Source organism: Drosophila albomicans, chromosome 3 (assembly GCF_009650485.2).
Source record: "Drosophila albomicans strain 15112-1751.03 chromosome 3, ASM965048v2, whole genome shotgun sequence".
Classification (NCBI taxonomy): Eukaryota; Metazoa; Arthropoda; class Insecta; order Diptera; family Drosophilidae; genus Drosophila; species Drosophila albomicans.
The window spans coordinates 41221457-41249148 of NC_047629.2; the positions used below are offsets into that span (position 1 = coordinate 41221457).

The 27692-nt window shown below is 40.7% G+C and overlaps 4 protein-coding genes across 5 annotated transcripts; 3 read left to right on the forward strand and 1 right to left on the reverse strand.

Moving 5' to 3' along the window:
- Positions 1-52: 52 nt before the first annotated feature.
- On the forward strand, positions 53-3085 carry LOC117566380 (patj homolog). Its single transcript, XM_034245882.2, has 3 exons — positions 53-216; positions 281-1913; positions 1969-3085. Exons 2-3 carry the CDS (start codon positions 402-404, stop codon positions 3043-3045), a joined length of 2589 nt encoding a protein of 862 aa, XP_034101773.1. The 5' UTR covers positions 53-216; positions 281-401; the 3' UTR covers positions 3046-3085.
- An 89-nt stretch (positions 3086-3174) lies between these two features.
- On the reverse strand, positions 3175-3888 carry LOC117566386 (protein JTB). The gene has a single exon (XM_034245891.2). The coding sequence runs from the start codon at positions 3787-3789 to the stop codon at positions 3325-3327; it is 465 nt and encodes a 154-aa protein (XP_034101782.2). The 5' UTR covers positions 3790-3888; the 3' UTR covers positions 3175-3324.
- Positions 3889-4173: 285 nt separating this feature from the next.
- On the forward strand, positions 4174-7955 carry LOC117570232 (putative mediator of RNA polymerase II transcription subunit 26). Of its 2 annotated transcripts, none has more exons than XM_034251734.2 (4): positions 4174-4539; positions 4842-4976; positions 5257-5961; positions 6023-6634. In XM_034251734.2, the coding sequence occupies exons 1-4, from the start codon at positions 4422-4424 to the stop codon at positions 6436-6438; spliced, it is 1374 nt and encodes a 457-aa protein (XP_034107625.1). In that variant the 5' UTR covers positions 4174-4421; the 3' UTR covers positions 6439-6634. The 2 variants fall into 2 exon arrangements, with proteins under 2 accessions (XP_034107625.1, XP_034107627.1); XM_034251736.2 differs by lacking the exons at positions 5257-5961; positions 6023-6634 and adding exons at positions 6700-7320; positions 7379-7955 and having other exon boundaries at positions 4177-4539.
- Positions 7956-11158: 3203 nt separating this feature from the next.
- Positions 11159-27364, forward strand: LOC117570347 (exocyst complex component 5). The gene is made up of 5 exons (XM_034251904.2): positions 11159-11309; positions 13551-13624; positions 25843-26042; positions 26106-26409; positions 26906-27364. The coding sequence occupies exons 2-5, from the start codon at positions 13622-13624 to the stop codon at positions 27254-27256; spliced, it is 858 nt and encodes a 285-aa protein (XP_034107795.1). The 5' UTR covers positions 11159-11309; positions 13551-13621; the 3' UTR covers positions 27257-27364.
- The last annotated feature ends 328 nt before the right edge of the window (positions 27365-27692 follow it).

The window sequence follows — 27692 nt, forward strand, 5'->3', positions numbered from 1 at the left end:
TTTCCATATATTCCGGTCACACTGAGTTGCACACCTATAGGCAGCCATAAAAAATCGATGTATTGTCATCGCTAATAGGCAGCTACAAATCACAGAGCATAATTAACAAAAAGAAAAAAACGAAAAAACAACGAAACAGAAAAATAAAAGCTATAACTAAATACGAAAACGAGGCAGCTGATTAAACAAGGAAGTCGCCAATTGCAGTTGCAGCTGGTGAGCAAGCAGAGATAAGTAAAATAAGAGTTGAAACTATTAAGGCTGCATAATTCAATTACAGACACCTGACAACACGACACGCCCCCCGCCCTCAACGGAATTACGCTCGACTGCAAAGTGGAAGAGGAAGCAGAAGCTGGGGCAAGTTGACCGCACCCACAACAAAACATAAAACATAAAAAATGCATTTGAGCGCCGATATCTCAAGTGCTTTGCAGCAAATCGAAGCTGTCAAAAAGGGCATTGATGACTCTGACGATGCTAAGCTGCAAATGCAGACGACGGAGAGTCTCAACACCATCTTGGGTATTCTCACAGATCCCGTATTTCGCACCATTGCCCATGTGCAGGAATCGCTCTTTGAGCTTGGCATCCAATTAGGTCAACATCCTTCCATGTTGCCCAATGACTTTGACATCGATGTCTCCGGGAATCTGGTGCTTAGCCTCAATGGTGGCGAGGTTATGTATGATTCCTCGGCGCCTGCCAGTCCAGATAAGTCCACTTCGACTGCTGGAGAATTGGAAGCCCGTCCCCAGAGCCAAAATTCCAAGACGGCAGCCAATGCGGATTTGTATGCCACGGATTACGCGCAAATCCAAGCAATTGAACTGGTCAACGATGGTACTGGACTTGGATTTGGCATTATTGGAGCCCGCAACTCGGGCGTGATTGTCAAAACAATTTTGCCAGGCGGCGTGGCGGATCGTGATGGCCGGTTAAGGTCAGGAGATCACATACTCCAGATTGGCGATGTGAATTTGCACGAAATGGTTTCGGAGCAAGTGGCCGCTGTGCTGCGCCAGTCGGGCACGCATGTCCGTCTCGTGGTGGTGCGTCCGATTGAGCAGTCACTGCCGACGCCACAATATGCCTTGGAGCCGGGCAGTGCTGTGGTACCTACGCGTGTCCTTGTTGATCCTGCAGAGCTGGAACGTTATCTCATCTCGACTGGCTACCCAGAGATCTTTGGTGAGAGTTCAACGGCATCCACGCCACAAACAACCACGGAAGATGAGCGTTTTGTGTATCGTGGCGAGACATCGATGCTCATCGATCCCAGCATTGATTTGGAAGAGTTGCTGGCATTGCCTGAGACGGAGAAGTTGCAAGTGGAGTTGAAAAAGGATGCAAATGGCTTGGGTATCACCATAGCCGGCTATGTTTGCGAAAAGGAGGAGCTATCGGGCATCTTTGTGAAGAGCGTTTCGCCGGGATCAGCTGCAGACTTGAGTGGACGGATACGCGTTAACGACCGCATCATTGAGGTGGATGGTCAATCGTTACAAGGCTATTCTAATCATCAGGCAGTTGAGCTGCTCAAGAAGTCAGGCCAAGTGGTCAATCTGCGACTCGAACGCTATTTGCGTGGACCTAAATATGAGCAACTGCAGCAGGCCATTGCAGCGAATGCCAACGAGAAGTTGCCCACTAGCAGTGCACCTGGCACACCTTGCCGAGCTCCTTTGCCCACTCCTGTAGTCACCTCGAGCTCTGCCGTCGAACTGGAGGATGAAACGCTGCCAGCGCCAGAGGCATTTATGATGACCACGCCGCCTTCCAGCTCCTTGGCCACCACGACGACGCTAAGCAGCTTTGGCGCTGGCAAGCAGCTGGTTGCTGTGCGGGATTCGATCGAGGGCACCACCAAGATTGTGCCCACGGAAGTTGTGCAGCTGGCGGACAAACAGGAGGTGAGTGTCTCTCTTCTTCGTTTTGTTCTTTGCTTAACTCTTTATGTCTTTGTAGACCGCTGTGCATGCCAAGAATGCGAGCTTAATCACGCGTCACAAGTACTACACTGATCCAGATCTGAGCGAGGAGATGGAGGCGGACATTGTGCGCAAATGGCAGAAGATTGTGGGCGCCGACATGGAGGTGATCGTGGCGCAGATTAAAAAGTTTGCTGTCGGTGGATTGGGCATTTCGCTGGAGGGTACCGTCGATGTCGAAGGTGGTCGCGAGGTGCGTCCCCATCATTATATACGCTCTATACTGCCCGATGGTCCGGTGGGCGTCAATGGCGTCTTGCGCTCAGGTGACGAACTCTTGGAGGTGAATGGCGAACGTTTGCTGGGTATGAATCATTTGGAAGTGGTGGCCATACTGAAGGAGCTGCCACTGGATGTGCGCATGGTTTGTGGACGTAGCAAAGCCACCACACTGTTGCCCTTCTCCGACGACACTCTTAAGAAACTGAGCAATAACTTTGAGAATCTGCTGCCGGCCACCGATCGTCTAGTGAAGGCGAAATCTGATGGCAGTTTGGCTACAGCGGGATCGGTTGCTGATGCTGATAATGTGGCTGTGGCAGCAGCATCGTTTAACAAGCTCAAATCTCGTTCGTTGGAGCCACTCACCGGACTGGCAATGTGGTCATCGCAGCCTCAAATCATTGAGCTGCTGAAGGGTGATCGCGGTTTGGGCTTCTCCATTTTGGACTATCAGGATCCCTTGGACTCGAATGATACATTGATTGTAATACGCTCGCTAGTGCCCGGTGGCGTTGCCCAGCTGGATGGCAGATTGATACCAGGCGATCGTCTGCTGTTTGTCAACTCAATTAATCTGGAAAATGCTTCGTTGGATCAGGCAGTGCAGGCATTGAAAGGTGCACCAAAGGGAGTGGTCCGCATTGGCGTTGCCAAGCCGCTGCCCATGACGGATAATTCGCTGAAGGCGTGCAGCAATGCGAGCACTACCAGCGACGAGACCCTAGAGCAGCAGCAACAATCACCGCCAGCGTTGCCCACAGCAGCGCCGCCTCCGCCACCAATTGAGGCCAAGGGACCAGAGCCTGATCTGATACCCGATTGGCGCAATTAAATGCTGAAGCATGCAAGTTATTTGTTGCGTAGTGTTGTTGACCAGAACCGCTCGAGCAGCGGTTCAGCTCAGTGCTGCAATTCCGAATCTACATTTATCGCAATATTTTCCCCACATTCCAATTTAGTATTAGTCATATGAATTTAATTGTACTTAACTTAATGCCTAAATAAATTATATGCAATTCGTTTACAAACAAACGTTCAAAATATGTACACAGTGAATTGGGAGAGATTTGAGTATCCTTGTTTTCCTGATCCTACTCCTGACCTTCATGGGTTACTGCACCCGATTCAACTGGCGTTCGATGCGCATATAATTGCGGCGGGAGAGCACACGATCCCGAGCATAGCTTGCCAAATATGTGATTACGCCCATCACAAAGGTAAACAGCTCGAACTTGAGAAAGTTGCGCTGCTCAATTAACGCCACACGATCACAGCTCTTCGTCACAATTTCGCCACTCTGACAGCGCAACACCTCCTTGTAGTGTGTGTGTATGCAAACGCCCAGACTGCGACTGACGATGTCAAAGTCTGAGCACGGATGACACTCCTGGACCACGGTGTAGGGCTCGTGTTTCCAGCACGTCGAATTATTCTCAATCACAAACTGCTGGTTACGACGTCGTGCCACGCTGCCCTCCGCTGCGTATCGGGATTCCACAATCAGCACTAAAATGGTGACGAGGGTGAGGGCGCCAAGGCCCAGGACCATGTGATGCCTCTGGCAGTTCTCGAGCATTGTGTGCACAATTATAAAATTAACTAATTCGTAAATTGAAGTCGTCGTCGTCGATGTGTCTGTTTTTGTGTCTGTTTTTTCACAGCTGTTTAACCAGGGCTGGAAACAATGAGTCATCTGTATATGTTTGTACTTGGTTTAATTCGATACCATTTGTCTTTCCGATACCATTTTAAATAAACTGTTATTTTATAATGATATTAAATTCACTTATACAACATTTATGATGTGTTTATGTTTTAATATTATTATATGTAAGAATATGAATAAGATGTGTTATATAAATAACAGATAAGTAACTGAATTATATTTATTATTGTTGCGCTTCCGCTCATTACTTAATCTTTTTTCAAATTATTTATGTAATATCAACAATGTTTTCAAAAATTAAAAGTTATATAATTCAAGCTGATAAGTACTGGATAGTTATTTATACTCAAATGGCGTACCCAGCATCGCCGCGAGCGATGCATCGATAACCAGCTATCGATAACTGTGGCTGTTTACGAACAAGTAAAACATGCAAATAGCAAGGAAGGGACAGAGACCAAAACAATTACGAAGATAGCCCCCAAAGAGAAACGTGGAAAATTTATGAAAAACTGTGAAAATTGTGTAGTGGCGCATTGAAAATGGTGCTGCGATCGGGAATTATAATTCCATTTCAATTTCGCGATACTAAGAAGCTGCTCATGATTGGCGTGCCCGAGGAGAATCGAAATTTAAACATATGGGACTTGAAGAATGTTGGTAAGCTTTTTTTGGTTGGCGGGGGCCAGAAGTGGCGCAGCTGCTGCAGGTGCAGGGGCGCTGGGGTGCAGGTGTTGTTGCGGGGGTCAAAAGCAGCGCACGCTGCTTGTGCCTCATGCCCTGGGCAGGTCGTTAAACTTAATTGCCTTTTAGAATGTACACATATCTCTATATGCTTGTGTGCGTGTGTTGATATAGAGAGGAGCAACACCCCAAAAAAAAAGCAAAAAAAAACGTGCATAGTAAATACATAAATACTGAACTGGACATTGGAATTTAATTGAATTTTTGTGTGTTTGTAGTGCGTGCTGCATTTGGCATCTACAATTTCGAGTTTCGCAACAAAAAGATTGGCTTCAACATACCCGATGAACTACTACTGCATTATTTGGCCCAACGTCACGACCTCACCAATTTCGTTATAGAAATCAGCCAAGGTAAGTACTATCTATGTATAAGTACATATGATAAGTTTAGCCGCGTTCTACACTAGCGTTTAAGCCAACCCCCAAACCCAATTAACCATTTTTTTGTGGACACATATAGTTGTGTGTGTGCTCTATATAGTATGTGCTGATATATATCCCAGCATATACGTATTATATATATAGAGTGATCTGTGTATATAGACGCGGCAACCGTAAACGTGCTTTGCTTGTAAGTCTCTGCCAAATTGCCTTGTAATAAAACTCGCATTGAAAATGCTTCCTCTTGCAGCCCTAGACGATGGTCATGCCAAGGAGCTGCTCTCCTACGAGCCCTCCTGCTCGATGGCGGCCCTCAAGCAGCAGCAGCAGCAACAACACCAACAGCAACAACAGCAGCAGCAACATCATCATCCACATTCACATCCCCATCAACATCATCAGGTGCCACTGCCACAACGCTCCAACGAAAGTCACACACATGAGTATGTGGCAAGCGGAGCAGCTGCAGCTGCATCCGCGACATTACCGGGCTCGCAGCCCAATTCGCCAGCTTTGGGCGTATGCAACGAACCCGTCGATTCACCGCTGGAGCATGCCAACAATTCCAATTCGGATCATGCAGACACAGCACAAAAACAACAACTGCGCATTGTTTCCAGCTATTCGGAACGCACACCTGAATCGTTAACACAATCCATTGATCCCATGGACATAATACCCAAAGCTGAGTCTGAATCCGAAGTGGAACGTGCAGCGCGTGCTGCACGCTTTCAGGCCAGAGAACATCAACAGCAGCAACAGCACCAGCAGCAGCAGCGACAACAGCAGGAGCAGCAGCACGCGCAAGCCTTGCAACAGGAGGCACAGGCGCTGCAGCATGTGCTGCCCAGCCAACAGTTCTTCACCAACTATGCGCACAGTCTGCCCTCGATGACGGCACCAAATACTTCCCAACAGCCTCCTTATACGCCTGGTCTGATGAGTCGCTTTAGAAGTGAGTATTAAACTTGACTAATATTTCAATCTCTTTTAAAATATTATCGAATACTTTGCAGAACGTGGTGAACGCATGTCGAAGGATCAAAAGGAGCTGTATGTGAAATTCTTTGAGGATAATCCCTGCATGTTGTCGAACCATCGTCGTCACGATGGACTCACCGAGCCACTCTGGGCCAAATTGGCACACATGTTGAACAGCGTGCCGCAGGGCGCCGTCAAGAATGTGGAGGATTGGAAGCAGACGTTTGATGCCTGGCGTTATCGCATTTTTATGTACACACGCTACAACTCCAAGCTGAGCATGTCGGAGACGAGTGACCCGAAGAACTTTAAACCGCTGACAGCCACCGATCAGAAGGCGTATGCCATGTGGACCAGTCACAAGCACATTGCACCGCCGGACTATGAGAAAATGGATATGTTTGTGCCGCTGGACGAGAGCACAACGGCGACCAACAGCTACGACTATTGAGCCAAAAAGCCCCGGGACACCAGTGCAAAAAAAAAAAAAAAAACTGTTAAACGATGACGACGCCGATAATGTTGATCATGATGATGATCACGATAAGGATGAAATTGAAGATAATGTGTACTTTAACTAATACTAAGCGCTAAATACATTATGTTTAAGCAAACATAAATACAAAACAAGCTGTTTCCATCACAGGCGTAGCTTTAAGTGCCATTTTGCTATTATTCTTCTCATGTCTAATTACTGTCTTGTTGCTTGCAGTATACGATGCCGCCCTGGAGAGTTATGTGCTGCATCCGCAATGTCGTTGTGGCGCCCAGAAACTCCTTAACGAATCGCCTGCGCCGGAGGAACCCACGAATTTGTGCCAGACGAACAATGTGATCGATGCTGCTCCCTCAACGTCGAACATTGTGTTGCCCAACTGTGACGATGACGATCAGGAAACCATGAAGTATCGCATTGATAAGGCGAGCAGCGGTGCAGCTTCTGCTGAGCTGGGCATTCCTGCCTACGAGCCGTGTTCACCGAAAATGGATTATGATACGCAAGATGAATTGCCGGATTCGCCGCACTCGCAACAACATCAACAACAACAACAGTTGCAGCAGGTTGCGATGGTGTCGTTACCACCGCCACCGTCCACACATCATCAGCATCATCATCAGCACGAGGAGGAGCAACAGCAGCTGTTGCAGGATCGCATACAGCACGAGTTCTTGCTGCAGCAGCAACATCAGCATCAACATTTACAGCAACAGCATTTGGCACTGCTGCAGCAACAGGAGCAACAACAACATCAACAGCAGCAGCACCAGCAACAACAACAGCAACAAGGCGTCAACATGGCAATCACAGCAACGGGCACAAATAACATTCGACGTATGTATTAGTACGCTGAAAAGTATGCTATATTAATAATTTCTCAATGATTTTACAGAACGTAAGGAACGCATGTCAAAACGCCAAAAGGAATTGTATGTGCACTTTTTGCAACAACATCAGTTCATCAACGATCATAGACGCAACGATCCTGTGCTCGATCCCTACTGGCTAAAGCTGGCCAATCTGTTGAACGCTGTGCCACAGGGCGCCGTCAAGCATGTGACGGAATGGAAGCAAACCTTTGACAATTGGCGCTATCGTATCTTCCTCTATGCGCGCTACAATTCCAAATTGCAGGACGAGGAGGCGCAGAATCCTCGCAACTTTAAGCCGCTGACACGCACCGATAAACAGGCCTACAACATGTGGATACGTAATTCGGATACGGCGCCACCGGATCTAGATAAAATGCGCAATGTTTTCTGCAACATGGAAGAGAGCACCACGCACCAGGACTAGAAGATGTATCGAAGAAGATAACGAAGTACTTGAGGAGACGTTTTCACAAATTGCCATTGTCGTAGTCTGTAAGAGATTGGTTTTTTTCCATTTTTATTATTTTACCATTTGTTTTTTTCGTGTTAAATGTGTGCGTTTTTTGTATAGCTGAAAATGTATTTTGCCTTTTCGTTGTTACACTAATATACATTAAAAAATAAGTATAAAATTATGTGTTGAGATGAGATAATCTAAAGTCCAGATTTTACATCCCTTTTTGTGAGAGAGAATCTTGAACCTCAAGATATAATTTCTGTGTCATTTTTCAGCGAAGTTGACAAACTCCTTTCGATTCCATCGATACGTGTGCAGCGACTTTTGCAAGTTTCTATGACTCTACGACATTTGTATATGTTTGTACTTCCCTATCTAAGAAACATGTATCAAGATCTAGACACCTACGTCTCTGGGCCTCTTATGCGTTGATTAATTTGCTGCCCCCGGGGCGTACAGCATCGCAATCTGTGGGTACTTGTCGCACGAGCTTCGATTGCTGCCGCTGCTGCTGCTGCTGCTGTTCGAAACTAATCCGGCGATCATTAATTAACTGTTCAATCAAATCCGATACACTCAATGTGCTGTCGGTCGACTGTCGCTTTGCCGTTTTGGCGCTACATAGAACGCTCTGGGGATTATTGGTTGCTTACTCCGACTCTTGCAAAAACAAAAGTTCTCGTTTATTATATACATTCCATATACTATTCAAATTGAACAATAATTTCTTCTTTTCAAATCACTTCTGCTGGTTGGTCATTGTCTGGAATAATTTAGTTGACTCTGATTACTTTTATTTATGGCATTTGTTGTGCGCAACAAGCTAAATACAATAATATATATATTGCAGAAATCGTGTTTATAAATAACACACAAATGTGTTTGTTACATAAATTAATAACTTAAATGAGCACTGCTCCGATACCTCGTAAACTATTCACTTGTCTAATCGACTGTCCCATTGTCGATTTGTCCACCCGCCTCCTCCGCCTGTCCGTCTTTCTGACTGTCTGGCCGTCTGTCCGTTATCTTCAGCGGCAATTGCCATTACTAATAAAGATAAATGATTGTGTGCTCATTAAAAAGAAAAAAAAATGTTTCAAAGGCATTGAGCCAGGTTATTGGCTGTTGGCGATTCTGTGACTATTCACTTTACGTTTTGCGATTCTCTCTCTCCCTGTCTCTGTGGCTAAAGCTGTCATGTTATATCCATAACCATGCCGATAACTGTAGCATTCAGTCAAGCGTTCAAGATCAATACACGAATATGTTACGTGTGTATTCTCAAATATTATTTGCATACATGGCTTTCAGCTCAGCTCCACTCCACTCAACTCAGCTGTAGGCCGTGCCAGTTGACAGCCTCAACTGGGTGGCGTTCGATTTATAAGTTATGACAGGCCGCGGAAAACAATGCAACGAGTAGCTCAAGTAGCGCAGCAACACTTCATGCATAAAACATGATCAAACCTTATACGAGAGAATATTTATATTGAAGCATTGTGTTATATAGAGCACAACGCAATGGCGATCGGTGAGATAAAGGACAGTTACAAAGTTAAACCAAATCGGAAGACAGCATATTGCAAAAGCTAATAAAAAATAGCAATTTATAATTTATGTACTTTTTAATTAACCTCATTGATAACAAAACAAGTGTGCTAACTTGCTTTACATGCAAATATCAATTTCAAGAATTGTCTGCAGCCTTGCTCAATCTTTACAAACAGCAACAGCACAAAAAATTGTTCATAAATTAACCTGTCACTTTCAATAGTTTACAAAAATTACCATCAGATTATTTCGCCTCAAAAATTCTCCCACACTCTCTAAATGGGAGGAAAAAAAAACAACAACTGCTGCAAGCAGTAGCTGCCACTTGCTGCTGCAAGTGCAGCCCACAAAATCATCAGATCAATCATAAATACTCGGGCGAGCAGCAACAAACAAAATGCTATAAAAAAAATATATGAAAAAAAAAGAAATAAAAACGATAAAGAGATTGAGATCTTTTTGTAAGACCTGTTTTATCCAATGAGATACCGAGAGTAGTCTAAGTATCATATATGCAGTACTTTATTCGCTGGAGAGCAAGTTGTCAAGCGATTGCGATTCGAGCAGACATTTCTGTTGATTTACTATTGGAACAAATAGTACATAATTGCAAAAACTTGTGTATGCTAATCGATTGATTGATATGCCTTTATAATTACATATTTACATTTTAATTACGACACTTTAAGTGCCCTGAACCTGAACTACATACGTGAGGCATGTGAATGTGTCTGCGAAACAATTCAATCTTCAAACCTTTTCGGAAGTGTAGGAAATTGAATTTGAACATAATATAAATTTGATAATGCGCTTTAAAATTCTTAAGCAGAAATTTACACAAATTTATTGAACAAAAAGTGAACACATTAATGAAATAAATTTGGTTGGATTTGCATTAATACTTTTGTGTGTTTTTGTTGAGTCATTGCCGGTTGTTGGCGATGATATCACTGCGCTGTACTTATTTGTTAATGTAAAATATGTTGAATGGTCTGAGAATGGTAAGAAGCCAATAACACAATCGAACAAGCAATTAAATGAACGACAAGTTGATGTCTCACTTATCGCCAGATAATCAGATAGACCAAGTCTTCGTTTAGTCCATTTTCAATGTCGCTCACGTAGTTGTTCGAGTAGGCCTAATTGTTATGGCTAAAAGAGGTCAGGGATATTAGCCGAGTCTCACGTGTGCGCGTGAGCTTAAAAGAGAGAGAGAGAGAGCAATGGCCGGTGCAATTTTTGGGTATCCTGTCGAACGGGTTCATCAATTCATTTGTCCATCATTAACATATTCGAGTACAGAAACGTACACACACTACAGTGCAGTATGTTTAACGAAATTCCTGATGTAATTTGTTGCCGTCGACGCTGCTAAAAATACTACAGCATTCGGCATTCGGTATTCGGATTGGCTTAATTAATAAACAATAAATAAATTTTATATGCTCGGCATGCAACTCTACCCACCTTTCATTAAGCAAATGCAAATGAGACAAAAAGCACATCGCGCACAAAAAAAAAATCATCGTCTTAGCAACATGTCCAGCCGGAAGCTGCCCTAGCAACATTTTGCAAGTCGCAAGCGTTCGAGGCGAAAAACTCGCTTTGGCAACAATGAAAAACCAAAACAAAAACAAAAACGAAAAAAAGAAAAATACATAACACAGCCGAACTGTTCGGCAACATCGGCTCGTGCTTCGGTCGGTGCTGTGAAACCAGCTGATGCACACAGCACACAGCACAACGGAGTCAACGTCGGCGTCGGCGAATCGGGAGACCTGAGACCTGAGACTTAGTGCTGATGCTACCACATTTGCTGCTTTCAGTGTGGCCCGTGTCTCCAATGTGTTTTGTCACGCTTTAAGCGCTGCCCTCGGTAACAAACACTCTCAACAACGAAGCATCAATAGCAGCAAACATAATACGAAAAAGCAAAAAACGTATGTGCGCAGTGTTAACTGTTGTTGCAAATTTGTAATTAAATTTGAATTGAAAAAACATAAAATTAAATGAGTAAAATTAACAGAGTTCAAGTTGCATGCACATCAAGACAGTCAGACAGTGCAGTTGTTCTATTTGAGTGCAGTGTAAAATGAAAAAAAATGTAACAAAAAAAAAAAAAAACGTTTAAACAATAAGTCGCAAGACATAAAAATTCCTTGCCCGCAGCTAAACAAAAGACTTAGGCAACGAACTTGCGTGCAGTTATGCAGCCATTGCCCGTAGGCAGACAGCCAGGCGGCCACTCGAACCACAGCCCAAAAACTAAAAACTAAAAAAAAAAAGAAAAAAACTGAAACAAAAATAAAATGAAGAAAAATTGAAAAGAAACACTCAACTGCTGTCAAAGCCGTGTTAAATTTATGCAAATAAATAAATCAATGCAAGCTAGAGCCTGAAAAGGAGGCGTTGTTGTCGTTGTCGTTGCTGTTTTCTGTTGCCGCTGCCGTTGTCGTCGTTGTCGATTTTTCACTGTGCTGCACGCACAAAAAAGCTATTACTCGTAATCATATTTGCAGTCGCCGCCTCAAAACATTTTGTCGAGCCACATTTTAAGGCCGCATAAATCACATGTATGCAAAATTCGCCCACTAACCAAAAGAGGAAGGGAAGGGAAAAATGTAGCACTATAATTGTTACTAAATTAAAATATTTAAGCAAAAAAATTAAACACTTAAATCAAGTTTTGTGCTAAGTTGAAACGCCTTGAAATGAGATTTGTTTTTAAAGGCCTCAGCAAACTTCGACTCATAGTCGTACTTATGTTGTTTATGTGCCGGAAACGTTTGCTCAAAACATTGTGGATAATTGCCCAGCACTTACAGTAGGTACTCGAACATAAAGTCTCTTCTTAGTTTGTAATATGCTAACTAGTATTGGGTAATGGCAAATCGTAAAAGGAATTCGTTTAGAGAACTGGAAATGTCAATCAACAGCATCAATCGAGAGAGCTAGTAAAATGCAAATCTATCAATTAAAACTTATTCTAGTTCTAGTTACTTGTTGCACTTGGCACTTTGATTGAACAAGTTGTGAATTAATTAAAACATTAACGCATCTTAAACAAAACTAGTTAATCGAGAATATAAAGTAAACCAATTCGAATTCCATTTTCATTTCCATTTTGAATAAGGTCACGCAGGCATTTACACCTCAAGCACGTCTCCGCAAAACTTTATTGGGGCCATAAAGATTTAACTCCTTAACAACTCTTGTGCTAAAATATTGGTCTCTCTACATTGTCACGTTTTTTTTTTCGATTTTGCGAGCTATAAGCGTGACATGGTCAGACATCATTCTTTGGTTTTTGTGCGCGGAAATTTACGATGCCAAATTTTTTCGAGACAGACTCGTCGGAATCGCCGGCACTTTAAATGCGTGGCATGTGCGCACATTTGGTTGCATTTTGGGACACTGAAAGACCAAAAACAAAGCAAACGGCAAAAACTTCAATTGAAACCAATTTAAAATTACTCGCACTTTTAAATTAAAAGTAACCGCAACACAATCAAAAAAAAAAAACAAAATTGTCATTTAAATTGTTATTTACGCAGGCGATCTCGATGTCAACGCCAGGTTGTTGGCCAAAAAATACAAAAATACTTGACTAGGTCAGTTTGTAAGCGTAAAAAACGTGGTTTATTATCAGGTGTCATTTCGATCGAGATCTATAGTAGACGAGTGTGCGCAATTGAGACTGCTGTGAAAATTGTCAGCGTCACCAAGGCAAACAATCGTGGCGCCCAATCGGAGTCACATTCACTGTGGGGCAGTAGGGTCCAGATTCGATTGCATAATGAGTGCGGACAGTTCATTTGATATTGCATCAAATCTGATTTGATCGAGCGTCCATCGTCATCGTCATCGTCCATTCAACAGGCGAACAATGGCAGCGCGTCTACAATTACACATTAGTTTTAGTCCATGTCCGAATACGAATCAAAGTCTCAATGAAAACGTTGTCATAACTAGCGGCAGCTGTGCAACTAATAACAAACATTATTAAACAACGAAAATAGAGGACAGCAACTGTGCTTCAATCTCTGACAAATGCAACGACAACGACAACGACCCTCAAAAGGCAACTCGATTACTCGACTACTCGATTATGCGTATAACAATGAATGAATTGAATACATATTGAATAACAAACAATACAAATGCATTTCAACTATTTACAGCAAAATCGGCTTAGAAGTTTTTAATTTCATTCAAAGTTTTCAATTACAAAAACCAACAACTAAAAACAAAAATGGTAAGTTAAACCAACAAAATCATTTCTCTTCTTCAACTACAAAAATATATTTGAAATATTTTTAATTGATAATTTATGGTGAACTCGCGACTGGGTGCAAACGGCTGAACACATGTGAATGTGTAATTACTACTCAGTTACGAGTGCTTGGAGTGTGCGCTTGCTCACAGCATTTCTCACACTTTATATTTAAATATTTAATAAGCTCAGCCACACGATCTGATTAAATTAGCAGGCGCAACCACAGAAAACGGAAAACAAACAAAAACTGTCACACATGCCGCCGACCGAACGGCGAACGAAGCGCTGTGCATATAAATCTTGATGAGAAGGCAAACTCATGCAAACTCACGAAATGAGACAAAAGTCGAGAGCAGGCATTATTGCCACAGCATACAGAAAATTGCTATAAAAGTTATGAGTAGTATTATATCTCGTCATCATCGGACTAATCAATGACTGAGTGCTATGTGTATCATGTTTTGTGCCTTAGCTTTGGCTTTACAAGGGTATTCAAACATTTTTCAAGTTTTTATTTGCGATTTTATTCGTGTTGTTGCTGCTGCGGCTGCTGCCAACAATTGACTGAAGGCAATGACCCACAATTGTTGTTGTTGCTGCTGCTGCTGCTAATAAGTATTGTCTGTTGTTGCTTATTGTTTGCAATATTCTTTGGTCTACTGAGTGTGTGTGTGATATACCGTTAAACAATGGAAGAAGCTTCTGTCGATTTATTATTGACTTTTGTCGCTGGTTCGTGTCTTAAGTCTTTTGTTTTACACCTTTTCTTTACTTGCCCGCACACACACCGGAAACGTGTTTGTACTCTTGGTGAAATCAACGTCATTAATTGTCAATAAAAAAACAAAAAAAAAACAGAAATAAATCTTAGCGAGTATTTTGTGCAACATCATTTGAGTAATTAACTTTTCATCTTCGTTTTCTTCTGCTTTTGAATTTAATTGAATTTCTGTTTAGCTTATATATTTTTTTGGGCAATTTGTTTGCGCGATTTGCCCGCATAATGAAACATGCTTGTTATATGCAATTTATGTACGAATACAACTTCCTCGATTAGATGAAGTAATTTGCTGATGATTTTGAAATGAATTTTGAATTTTTATTTATGAAACGCTTCACACTCATATCTAAATGCTATTAAATATTTCTATGCAATACAATTTGTCAGACAATTAAGTTATGGGAACGAGTCGAATTCCATAGTCTATCATCCATTGTGATGCTAATTCATTTTTCGAGGCCTCCTATTGGTTAACTCAATATGAGCATGTAATTAGAAAATATTTATGTGTTTTCTTGTTTTTGTTTTCGTATTTATGATGATTGAATTGTTTTTTGACCAACAAACAAAGCACAAAAATTGTAAATTGAAAATGCATGCATAAATGTTTATGCAAAGTGGCAGTTAACAGTTCTGCATTTAAAATGAATGTGTTATGCAAAATTTGCAACGTAAATTATGCAAATTACCGAGGGAGTTTGTTGATATTGTTTTCTAGCTTGTTTGTTTGTTTTAGAAATATGTTGTTAGCCCGCCTCGAATCAATAATACTACTTGACCAAATCGAATGCAATGTTTTTCAATGGGCTGGCAATTTAGTTTTAACGGTAGCACATTGACCTCTTGGCCAGTTATGGAAGCGAGATATGCCATCGATATGCTACTCACTGACAAAAAATTTTAAACTCAACAAAAACTGCACTGTAGGCTATTTCATTGTCCATTTGAGCAGGCTGAAAGCGCTTTGATTTATTTATTTATTTTCCATTTTCACAACACACAAAAAAATTCCAGACAGACGTCGAAAAGTTCAAACAGTTAAGTGCCTGACAGGCATTAACTTTTGGGTTTGTAACCGCTGATTAGCAGTTGCTATAGTCGTAGTCGCTGCGTTGCAGATTTATGATTAGCGCCCAGTTAGCCTCAAAGCAACAGCAAGATGAAGAAAACAAAAACACAAAAAAAGACGCAGCGCAGTGCCCTACTCAAAATGCAAGTTATTATGTTTTTGAAGGTTTTTGCGAAATGGTTACGCCCCCAAATGCCACAAATTCAATGAGCCTCGCTGATATCGCGGCGTACCAATCAGACAGACAGACGGACCTGCAATGTTGCAATTTATTGAATATTATTTCTACCGGATGATGATGCTGCTGCTGCAGTTCAACATATTTCCATTTATGTTGAAAGAATTCTAATTAATGTATTTTTATAGTAATTAATTTTTGACACGCCACTTGCATGTTAAGCTCTAAAGTGAAATCCTCACGGAGGTCAAGTTTACAGATGCCTGGGAACTTCAGAACCAGCTTCACAACTTCAGCAGAGATTATAAGAGATTCAGCTTAAGCTAAAAAGAACAGCATTGAGCTGTCTTTTGGGCTGAATGAATTTTAAATTTCATTAACCCCAAAAAAACATTTGCGCATTAATGGGCAACGTAATTGAAATCAACATGATGTCTATTTATTTAAAAAAGTTGTTTTTTTTTGTATTAAATTTCGCTTATTTCTACGTTTATTTGGCTGATTGACTCCCACGTATTTGGCGTTTGACTTTTGCCATTGCAAATCACTTTTTGGGCATCAATACTTTGAATCTCTCAAAATACATTCGTCTCGTCGTATATAAATATAAATGTATTTATTATTCTTTTGTTAAGCAAAATACGCATTTGTATGGTCGGTTGAGTTGCTTATAAATAGCCTGGGAACATGCTGGCAATTAATCAAAGTGCATAAGCACATTTTATTTTTTCTTTGATTCGGCGGCGATTTGATTTTGTGTCTGGAATGTGTGCAAAAATTGATGGATGGCTCTGCGCTGCTGTTGGGATAAAGGTCTTTGGGGTGTTTAACGAAATTTGCCCACGATGAGTTGGCTATAATTTCCTACAACTACTACAACTGACATTCTAAAAATGGAATGGGATTGTACCACTATAGATAAATCGATGCCAATCAAGTATCACAGCTCAAGCATCTTCTTGAGAATGCGATACACGACATCGATACCATCGCAAACAGACAATCACAATCACCATCGCCATCGTCAGCTCGATCGCCATCTTCATCACATTTCTGTGTTCCGAATACTACATTCGAAAAACGTATAAAATGCCTCACAAGGTTGTGTCGGCAAACTAAACTGTGCAAGTGAGACTTGAATTATGGCTAATACTTGACTTGGCTGACGAGGAAGCTGTGTGTGGAACAATGCTGTCTCTGCATCACTGATACACATTCGAGTACAACAAGTAGTGCAGTGTAACGAACCGCAATTGAAACCGTAGCCAAGACCAAATCCAAATCCGAAAAACCGATCAATGACTAAGACCAAAGGCGAGAGACCCGATGCCAAAAAAAAACAACTAAGAAATCTGCAGTGGAGTGTGCTCGACTCTGAGATACCCGGGTCCCATTTTGAATAAAAGCAAAACAGTGCGGTATTTATTTTAAAATATACCAAATCAATATACCACAAAATAGTAAAAATATACCAAATGATATATTTGGTATTTTATATAGTGCTTCATTCAAAATATAGCATAGAGTACTAAAATATACCAGATTGTAAGTGAACGTAACTAAGCTTTTACAATTTTTACCTGTTAAAAATCAAATTTTCAGGAATTATGAAGAGTATGGTTATTATTGCTGTACAAAAATTGCGACTTTAGTTTCAAAAGTCCGCTCTCTACACGATTGTTGTGAATTTTTTGGAACGGAAGTGGGCGTGTGCAAAAATTCGAAATAAACATTACAAAAGCTGCCACAAGAAAAAACTCTATCTCTTATAGACTCTGAGATCTAGGTGTTCATACAGACGGACATGGCTATATCCTGTCGACTGTTAACGTTGATCAAGAATATGTACTATAACATATACTTTATAGGAGACACAAAGTAATCACACCCTTCCACCCTATGGGTATCGGGTATCAGAAATAATTCGAAACAAATGTTTCAGCTGTTAAAACATGAAACTTGTTTTGTTTTTCGATCTTTTTCGAATTTTTTTTGTCTTCTTGGCGCGTTGAGTTGCGCCTTCAAATTGGCCAATATTAAGCTGTGACAAATGAGCGCAGCCGCCAAAAATGAAACCAACTACCAAGCTAACAACAGACAACCACTACTACAACAACTACTACTGTCAGCTTCTACATGGCTATCAGAAATGTTTGGCGTTAAAAAGCCATGTCGAAAATTTAACGCCAGCTTAGATCGCGCATGCGCAGCGTTGGCCACAGTTGTCTGTTAGCTGACGGTAGCATTGTGGGGGCGATGTGTCATGTTTGTTGTTTGTTTCTTTCGGTTTTGATTTTTGTTGTTTGTTTTTGTTTTTGTTGTGGCGTTCAAGGTCGAGCGATTCAGTGCGCTAATTGATGGATGCCTGCAATGAGCGACAATTTGCCAAGCCTTGAACTTCTACACTAAAGAAGCGACTAAGCAAACAACTCTAATTGAAGAGAGGCTAGGCCAGGCCATGAGACCCCCACAAAGTCGAAGCGGTGCTTTATATGCAAATCAGGCAGTCAGGCAGTCGCATTTACCTCTGCCACGACGTTGTAATGCTGGCAAGCAACTAATTACTTGACACGCTTCGGCTGCTTGAAGCCAGATGAAGTCATTTTGTTGCTGCCATCTTAAACCCTTTGCTTTGTGTGTGATTCTCGATGTGTAAAGTAAACGTCGACGCTGACGTTGAAGGTTAGCAGTCAACTAGCCAGCCAGCCAGCCAGGCAGTCTGTCGACAAGTTAGCGAGTCAGCTGTGACTGAAGAACGCGTTCCATAAGCTGACTTTGCTTCTGCTTTTGCCGGATGTTTCTTCTTTGATTCAGCATTTGCGCAAAAAAGCGATTAACATGTAAATTTAATGACCATGTACCATGGAGATTACAATGTAGAACGCTCAATTTATGGTTCATATTTTTGATTTTGACGCATTCACAGCACACCCCTTCTAATATAATAATATATAGAATCTGCGTACTTTTCATTTTCAATCTGCATACCGGAATACGTATCATATACGATATATATTGTATGTATTGCTTTACTAAGTCAAGCTGACATTTCCTGTTTTCCCACAGTAATATGACGCGGCAAATGTTTGTATTAAAGTCATACCTTTATGACTGTGATAATCACTTATAACTCTTTTCCTTTTAATAAACCTTTGTTTAGGGCTAAAGTGATAAATTAACAAGTTAGTCACACAAAAAGTGCTTCCTCAAACCGAACCCTTTAAAAACAGTCACTTTGCTGACTAATATGCTTTTGAAACTTGTTTGAAATATGCCTAAATAATGTACTTTTTCAATAGCCATTTCTTTAAATAATAAAATGTTAAAAATTTAACATTATTATACGCACTAACTATAGAGTAGAAGGTTATTATATAAGGTTGGCCAAAAAGTCTTGCGGTATTTTTATTGAATTTTCAATTGTTCATAAAATTGGTTATAATAATGCGATTTAAGTCAAATATGCGCCGTTTTGTTCGATGACGAGTTCCCAACGAGATGCCAACTTCATAATGCCCCTCTTATAGAAGCTCGCTTTTCTATTGGCAAAAAAACTCGGAGAGCCAATTTTCACAGGACTCTCTTGTGGCCAATTTCCGACTACCAAGCTCGTTCGCCATGGACAGAAATAGGTGGTAATCACTTGGTGCGAGATCCGGACTATACGGTGGATGCAAAAGAACCTCCCATCCGAGCTCCCGGAGCTTCTGGCGCGTCACCAAAGATGTGTGTGGCCTGGCGTTGTCCTGATGGAAGACAATTCGGCCTCTGTTGACCAAAGATGGCCTCTTCTGCTTGAGTGCTGCATTCAAGCGGTCCAGTTGTTGGCAGTACAGGTCCGAATTGAGCGTTTGGCCATAGGAGAGCAGCTTATAGTGGATGATTCCCTGCCAATCCCACCAAACACACAGAAGAACCTTCCTGGCCGTCAATCCAAGCTTGGCCACCGTCTGGGCAGCTTCACCGCTTTTCGACCACGACCGTTTGCGCTTCACGTTATCGTAAGTGATCCACTTTTCATCGCCAGTCACCATCCGCTTCAAAAACGGGTCGATTTTGTTGCGATTGAGAAGCGATTCGCATGCATCCATACGGCCAAACAATTTTTTTTGCGTCAAGTCGTGTGGCACCCATACATCTAGCTTTTTTTTTAATCCAAGCTTCTTCAAATGGTTTAAAACGGTTTGATGACTCATGCCCAGCTCTTGGCCGATGCTACGGGTGCTACTATGCCGATCTCTTTCGATCAATTCGGCGATTTTATCGCAATTTTCGACGACAGGCCTTCCGGACCGTGGCGCATCTTCGACCACCTCCGCACCAGAACGAAAACGTTGAAACCATCGTTGTGCGGTGGAAATGGAAACTGTATCGGGTCCATAAACTGCACAAATTTTATTGGCAGCATGAGTTGCATTTTTGCCTTTATCGTAGTAGTACTGTAAAATATGCCGTATTTTCTCTTTATTTTGCTCCATGTTTGTGACGCTATAACTCACGAACGACTCAAGACAAACAACAATAAATCAAACACGTGTTAGCGCGGGAAAAGAGCTTTCCAAAAAGGTATCGCATGAACCGATTCGATAAATAGAACTAGAACTACGCGCTTGCAAAGACACCTATCGGAAATACCGCAAGACTTTTTGGTCAACCTTATATTGTGCCTCCAGCCAAAGTATGGAACAGAAAGGAGTCATTTTGTACCCTATGAAGTAATTATATTATTGATCAACTTTAACAACAAAGACGATATAAAAAATAAGTGCAGTTTTTAATAATTAATTACTGTACTATTTTCATTTTATTGGAAATGTCATTCACACTTTCTTACTTGTTTTTTTTTTTTAATTAGTTGTGTCATCAAAAACAGCTTAAACCGATTAGATTATATAGCTAATCGTATTATATTTTCATTCAAACATCTCAACAGAATTAGCGTAGCCCTCAAGCAAGTGTTAAAGCTTTACAAACAAATATATTCTCTTGGCTATAAATCAAGTCAAACAATAAGCGTCGAAAGAGTTATCATTTTAAGAGCTGAAAGAAATCGAAAATCAAATTTTGGCAGTTCATTGAATACTTAATTGATTGAAGTCAGATCCACATTGAAAGTGATTTGATTAATGAGTTTATTCTTCTTCCACGCGAATTACAATCAAACTTTCCTAATCATGCTGTGCTATTGTTTTGCTCTATGATCTTTTCACCTTTTTGGCTCACTTTCATCACCCACATTTGATATGGAGATATGTATTTGTATGTGTGTATATCATTTTCATAACGTAAGCAATTATCAAATATTCATTATTCATTTATCATATACGCTTTATCTCATTTATTACTATTATGCAACTGGGCGCCCGCATTGTGAGCTTGCAAAACTTTATTACAATGCAGCACAAAATGTGATATTTATTGAACTCGTTTAGCCAAAAACACCAAGGAAAAAAAAAAACCGAATTCCCCAACAATGTATTCATTTTCTCCATATCAATAATTAAATTGCAGTTCGAAGCAGCGGCCCGCAGAAAAGTCGAAAAAATAGAAAAATTGGATAACGGCATTGCCCTCATGGCTGAGAAGTGAATTATTATTTCAATTAGGGCGTTTAAAAAATGATTATGGCATACTTATTATAATAGTATTACACTTTGAACGCGCCAATTGGTAGAAATTGGCTGAATATTCCAGCACAATATTATTTTTTATTTTTATTTTCTGTTGATAATGTTGTGTAATAAAAGACAATGCGCATTGCACTCGACCAGATAAAAGATTGGACCACACCGCCGGACAGCTGGCGCCCTGGCTGCTGTTTTGGCCACAATCGCCCCCGCTTGGCCACATTAAATTAAATCTAAGCTTGACCCAAAAAGTGCAATTCGACTACCACAGTTAGTCGTACTACTTAAACGGTTATTTTTTTTTGTGTCTGCAAAATTTCGCAAAAATGAACAGCAACCAACAAAAAAAATAAGCACTTAATTTGCGCGCCGAAAATCAACTGAGAAGCGAAATCGAAATGGCCAAGCAAAGTTATTTGATAATAAATGATTATTTTCGTGCTAAACTGCGTTAATCACAGATAATGATAATGCCATGTAATGTGCGCTGTACTCGCAAAAACTTAAGCTCAAACTCGTACTCGTAGTTTACGTTTGTTGCCTGCCTTTTTTATTGATTGTTTTTAATTAGTCTGTTGTTGTTGCTGTTGTTGTTATTGTTATTACCGCTGTTGTGGTTAGAATTTGACACGCCCCGTCCGCCTTAATCGCCGGAGCAGCGCCTTCCTGCTCATTACGCCAATACAAGACAAGACAAGTCGAAGGAGGCGGCTTTGGAGGCGGAGGCGCAGAGTCTGATATCAAAGAGGGAGTGCCGTCCAATTAATGTGATCCACACAACAGCAACAGCAGCAGCTGCCTCTGTAATGTGCTCCAAGTTCATTCAACTGCCAGGTTATTTTGGAACCTTTTTTGCTAAGCCGACAAACGCACAGTTCCCAGCCCAGATGATATGCCCATTGTGCGCACGCGCAACTTTTAATTAACATGAAAATCTGGCAAAAACTGTGTGAAAGAGTTGGCCAAAGAAAACTTTGCAAGTACCCAAAAGTTGTGCTGTCAATTGAATGAATACTCCGTACACTCAGCGAAAGACACAAAGCAACTAATTAGAGATGATAAAAAATAAGTTCACCCATAAAACTGCTTCTACGAAATGCTAAAAATGTTAGTTACTTTTGTAGACAGTATTTCGCTTTATTCCTTTTATTTTTAATTGTTCTTAATTGCAGTTAACAACATTATTCCAGTCGCGCTTTCTTCTTCTATCATTAGTACTGCGTCGCATCTTTTTATACATATTTAATACATATCAATTTAATTCTCTCGATTATTTCAGAAACTAGTCCTGGAACAAATATTTGAGTTTAAACTATTTTGCATATGAACTATCAATATAACAATTCAATCCTCAACGTAAACAAACTTGGGTTTTAACTTTTTGACTTCACATCCGCTAAAGGCGTTTAGAAACGGTTTGTAATCGGATTTGGTTTACAGACCAGCTTTTTTTTCAAGTGTATAAGTAGTTAAATTTTTGAAGTTAAGTGAATTTCAAGTTCAAGGTCACTGTCATTATTGTCTCGGAAGTGACAAGAGCCCAGACAAGCTCAAGCGCTGATCATAATTGAGTGTCCATTGTTACAAAATTATACCATTTTTTTTCTCCTTTTTTATGCCGTCATGCTGCTTGACAAACTGTAGCTGTAGAGCTACAAACTGCGCCATTAAATTGTGTCTTAAGAGCCCAGCATGTCTGTTGGCTTTTGACAATTGATTGCAGCCGACAATTGAATCAGCAATAACACCTTTTATAATCCCCCCAATTTGATATGCAACTAAAGTTATTTAATTAGCGCAGTGATAACTATCATTAAATGTGTATTGAACCAGTTTTCACGTAATTTGAACTATGTTAAATGTCAGATTTCGTAATTTAATGTTGTCACTCGCTAGTGTAATTAAACTAGGCCTAAACTTCAGTTATCGACTAACACGTCATAAACTTGATCATTAAATTCGACTTTATTTTTAACGCTTTGGAATCAAATTTCGGCTAATCGATCTCTATGTTAAAAAGTTCCATTGATTATGCACAACACAATGTCGACATTGCAGCAATTGTGAATATTTATTGACTTGTTCAGCCATCAAAAGCGCATAAATATCGCAACTGAAATGTCAATGGAATACTCAGAAAATCAATCAGTCTATGAGTGTACTTCACAGAGAGTACTTTAATGAAGTGCGAAAACCCTGACTGAATTCCTAAGTAAATTACATACACTACATTGATAAATAAAATATATGTATATTCAACCTAAATTTTGTAAAAATTACTAGTATTACAAGAATGAATTAAAAAAAATACTTAGTTATTATAAAAACCAATAAAATGTATGTCAATAAACTGAATATTAAATTTAGTCAAAACAACTAGCATTCCAAAATATATGCAGCAATTAATTTTTATCTGTCATCTATAGAATTCGTAAATGTTGTAAACTTTAATTTATATGTTCATCTAGAAGCACAGTCATAACTGGACTGACTCGCTCCTGGTGATCAAGATCTTGCGTTAAGATTGACATACAGTTACTGTTATTTGCTTGCAGTTTATTTTTATTTGCTTTTTTTTTTGCGCACAACAAGGCTTGGTCTTGAATTGACGGTGTGTGGTTTTTAATGGAGCCCATTAAACCCGAACATGTATTTATCTTACTGTTACATATGTATTTATAAATACACGTAGTTGCACAGGTATTTTACACCCTTTTGCAGAGCAGACAACAACAAATAAAAGGATTGTAGTCTGGTTAATTGGGGGCCATAAGAGAACGTCTGCCTTTCGCTTTAGAAGTATGCTTAGCATAAACCTTTCACTCGCTTAAGAACTGCTGCAGAAAATTGAAAAGTCAGCATATTTAAGAGTTGATAAATATGTCTGATAACTAAGCCAACTTAGAGTGGCAGATGAGGAATTTATGTTGAAGAAATATACAAATTGATTACGTACCCTTATGTTTGTTATACCCCGCACATCAATAAAACTACCTGCAGGGTATCAAGACAAATGCTGGCACATTACAAATTCACAAACTTTGCCAACTTTATTTATAGTGTTGCAGCTAAAAACTGAACACCATCTCAGAGTGAGTTAAAAAAAATACATGCACCGCTCACTCATTTGCTTACATGTCTATCGTAATTGTTAAAGTTGACACATTCAATTTGCAACATTCAGCGAATTCTCATCTGCCGCCAAAAAGCCATTCGAAAATGGAGCCGAACATGAAAATAATAAAGGAGCACAAGCAGCCATAACTCAGCCAGACAGTCACCCACATAAGCAGACACATAGACAGTCACACTCAACACACACACAGAAAGACATTCGATTATTTGTTGTATGCAGGTGGCATCGATAAATCACAGGTATCGATATCTTTTGTGCATATTGTCAAAAGCGCCGACCGATTGACAAATTGGCAAACATACAAATTTTGGCCAAGGATAGCGCTGATTGCCGATTTACCGATTATGCCGGTTGTCTGTGATTTTTTTTTGTTAAAGTCTGGCGAGTCTGCAACCATAGTGTAATGATAATCAGTCTCCCTCATTTCTTCATCGCTGTTCACAGCGCATTTAGCACCTTTCGCGCGTTTCAAGCGCGTTTTTGTGGCGTTTTAAATCGCATTAGCATGTTTAACGGCTCCTAATTGATCATTAGCGGCAAAAAGCACTTGCGGTCTTGGAACCCGGCGACAATGCGCACAATGCATAAATAAATAATAAAGAGTAATAAAGGCAACAATGTTTAAGCTTTCAAACGGTCTTTATAAACGTACTACAATAAAAATTAATTCATAAAAAAAGAGACCATAAAAAAATCGCACCTTTTTTAAGGCTTTCATGAATGCAAACGTAATTAATCAACATTAAATCCATTATCAAACAAACTAATTCAATTAACAAAGTAAATATTTTCAATATAAATATTTATATGAGGCAAATAATAATAAATAAATCAACACCACACAAAAAATGACTAGCAATTTTTCAACAAACAATTTCTAACGCAGCAGCGTCTTTAACATGTTGAATTATGTCAGTGTGTTGGGAAATTTTCACATTAATAACAGCAACAACAAGCCAGTGTAAGCGACACCAGAGACAAAACAATGCGCAAAACAATGCCATAAAGTGAACAACAATTTGAGTTGATTATGATTATTTGTTGTTGTCGTTTTTGTTGTGTGCGTATAAACTTGACATTGTTGTAATGTTGTCGTGTAATTAATGTATTATTAAATTGAATTTTGAGGCTTTTCAAAACGTATCGAGTTCAAGTGCGTCGTCATCTAAATAAAGCGTATTTAATTGGTTTAAAGCAGTGCACAAATGCAACTGTGCTAAATGTTGCAATCGGATAAGCTAAATGGCAAGAGCGAGTCTTTGCAAATTTTTATGTGTGTGTGGCAGGTGCAAACAAATTTGTGCAACATGTTACCAAATCGAAGCGCATGTCGCAACACGACAGGCCACAAAACGACATCAACATTCTAACCACTCACTTGTTTCTCATTTTCTTGTCTGTTGCAGCACTCAATTTGCCTGCTGCTGCTAGTCATCTGCCTTGGTGCGAGCTGCCACGCGATACGCGTCGAGTGGGGCACGAACACTGGCCCGATTGTGCCACCGCCGCCGCGCACCACGCCCACGCCGCCACGCCTGCCATACCGCGAGCCAGCGCCCGTCTGGGAGGATCAAAGCGATGATATACCCAACCCGCAGCCATATGTGTAAGTGCCATTTAAGTTAGCATATCTTTGCAGCCAAGTAATGCATTATGTTTACAACTTTAGTTATGTGCTGCCGCCTCCTTCACGTCCACGCACTTGGATCATACCCGCCGGACCCTATGCGCCGCCCAACTACAACAATCTGCCGCCCAAGCGCGGCAACTATGGCGAACTCTTGACTCCGTACAGCACGCCAGCTGATGCGGTAGAGGGAACTGTCGCAGTGCCTGGACTGGCGGCACAATATGTGCCTGGAGTGGGCATCAAGTATACGGCGATTGTGCCCAGCAAGCAACAGGGCAAATACAATGCAAAGACCAAGAAATACAAGGCCTACGAGAAGGCCAAGTATGCGCCATGGAACTATGTAAGACAATATGATAATCGCAAGCGTTATCTGCGCTACTGATGTGCATTGTACATACATATATACATATATATTTAAGAAGAGAGTATAAGTGAAGTCGTTGTCGTTTTATTGTGTAAATTGCGTGTACAACAACCGATTAAAGCCAAAATGAAAAATAACTACAACAAACAACAAACATCTAACGAAACCCCAACCAACAACAACTTAACGCTTTTGACACTTTTATAAATGCATTTTGCACAAGAGTCGACTCCTACATAGACAAACATGCACACACACACACAGCGAGACACGCACACCCACAAATCGCCACCACTTGCCACAAGTCGCCCCCACTTGCCACCAATCGCCACTCTCAACTCTCAACTCGCCATCGCAACAACAGCAACATTTGCTTTCATGCACCTCACCAACCAAAAAAAAAAAAAAACAACAACAACAACACATTCATATCCATGTCCATGTCATAATCACGTGCATCATCTCTTTGCAGTTGCAGCTGCTGCCGGTGGAGGAGAAGCCGCTGGATTGGCAAGCGCCAGAGGAGTTGCCACCACAGTCACTCAGCTCCTCCACAACAACAGCAGAGCCCAGCAGCAGCAGCAGCAGTCCAACTGCAACCAACTCCGAGACAACAACGTTGGCAACATCTTCAACGACAACAGCAACTGCAACATCAACGACAACATCAACAACAACAACGACGACGCCGAAGCCCACAGCAACAGCTAAGCTGGCACACGAGAAGAGCGCCTATCTGAAGAAGCACAACAAGCTGAAGAAGCTGCTTGAAAAAATGCAGGCTCAAAACAACTCAGCCCAAACGATGCTCAGCTCAAGTTGAGCGAGCACAAACACTAACAAAAAAAAAAAAAGATGCGAAATAAAACTGGGAAAAATAAGAAAAAAAAACAACAAACACAAAATTTAATTTAAGACTTGCCCAAAATTTGTAAATACATAATAATAATAATAATAATAAATCGAATAATCTTTCGTTAACTCCTTTTGATTGCTTGGCTGCGCGGAACGGAAAATTCGATTACATAAAAAATCAAAAGACTCAGGCAACAAACTTGCGTGCAGTGGCAACGGCGTTAAATTGTGCTTTAATTGCACACGCCGCATGGCAAAAGGGTAAATACTCACTTATCCGTAGTCGTATTCGTATTCGAACACCCAAAGACCCCATCGACCAGTGAGCATAGAGCAAAGCACTAGCGGCAAGGTAAACTCTGTTGCGCTGTCAAAGAAATAACGGTCGAGTCAGTGAGTGTGTG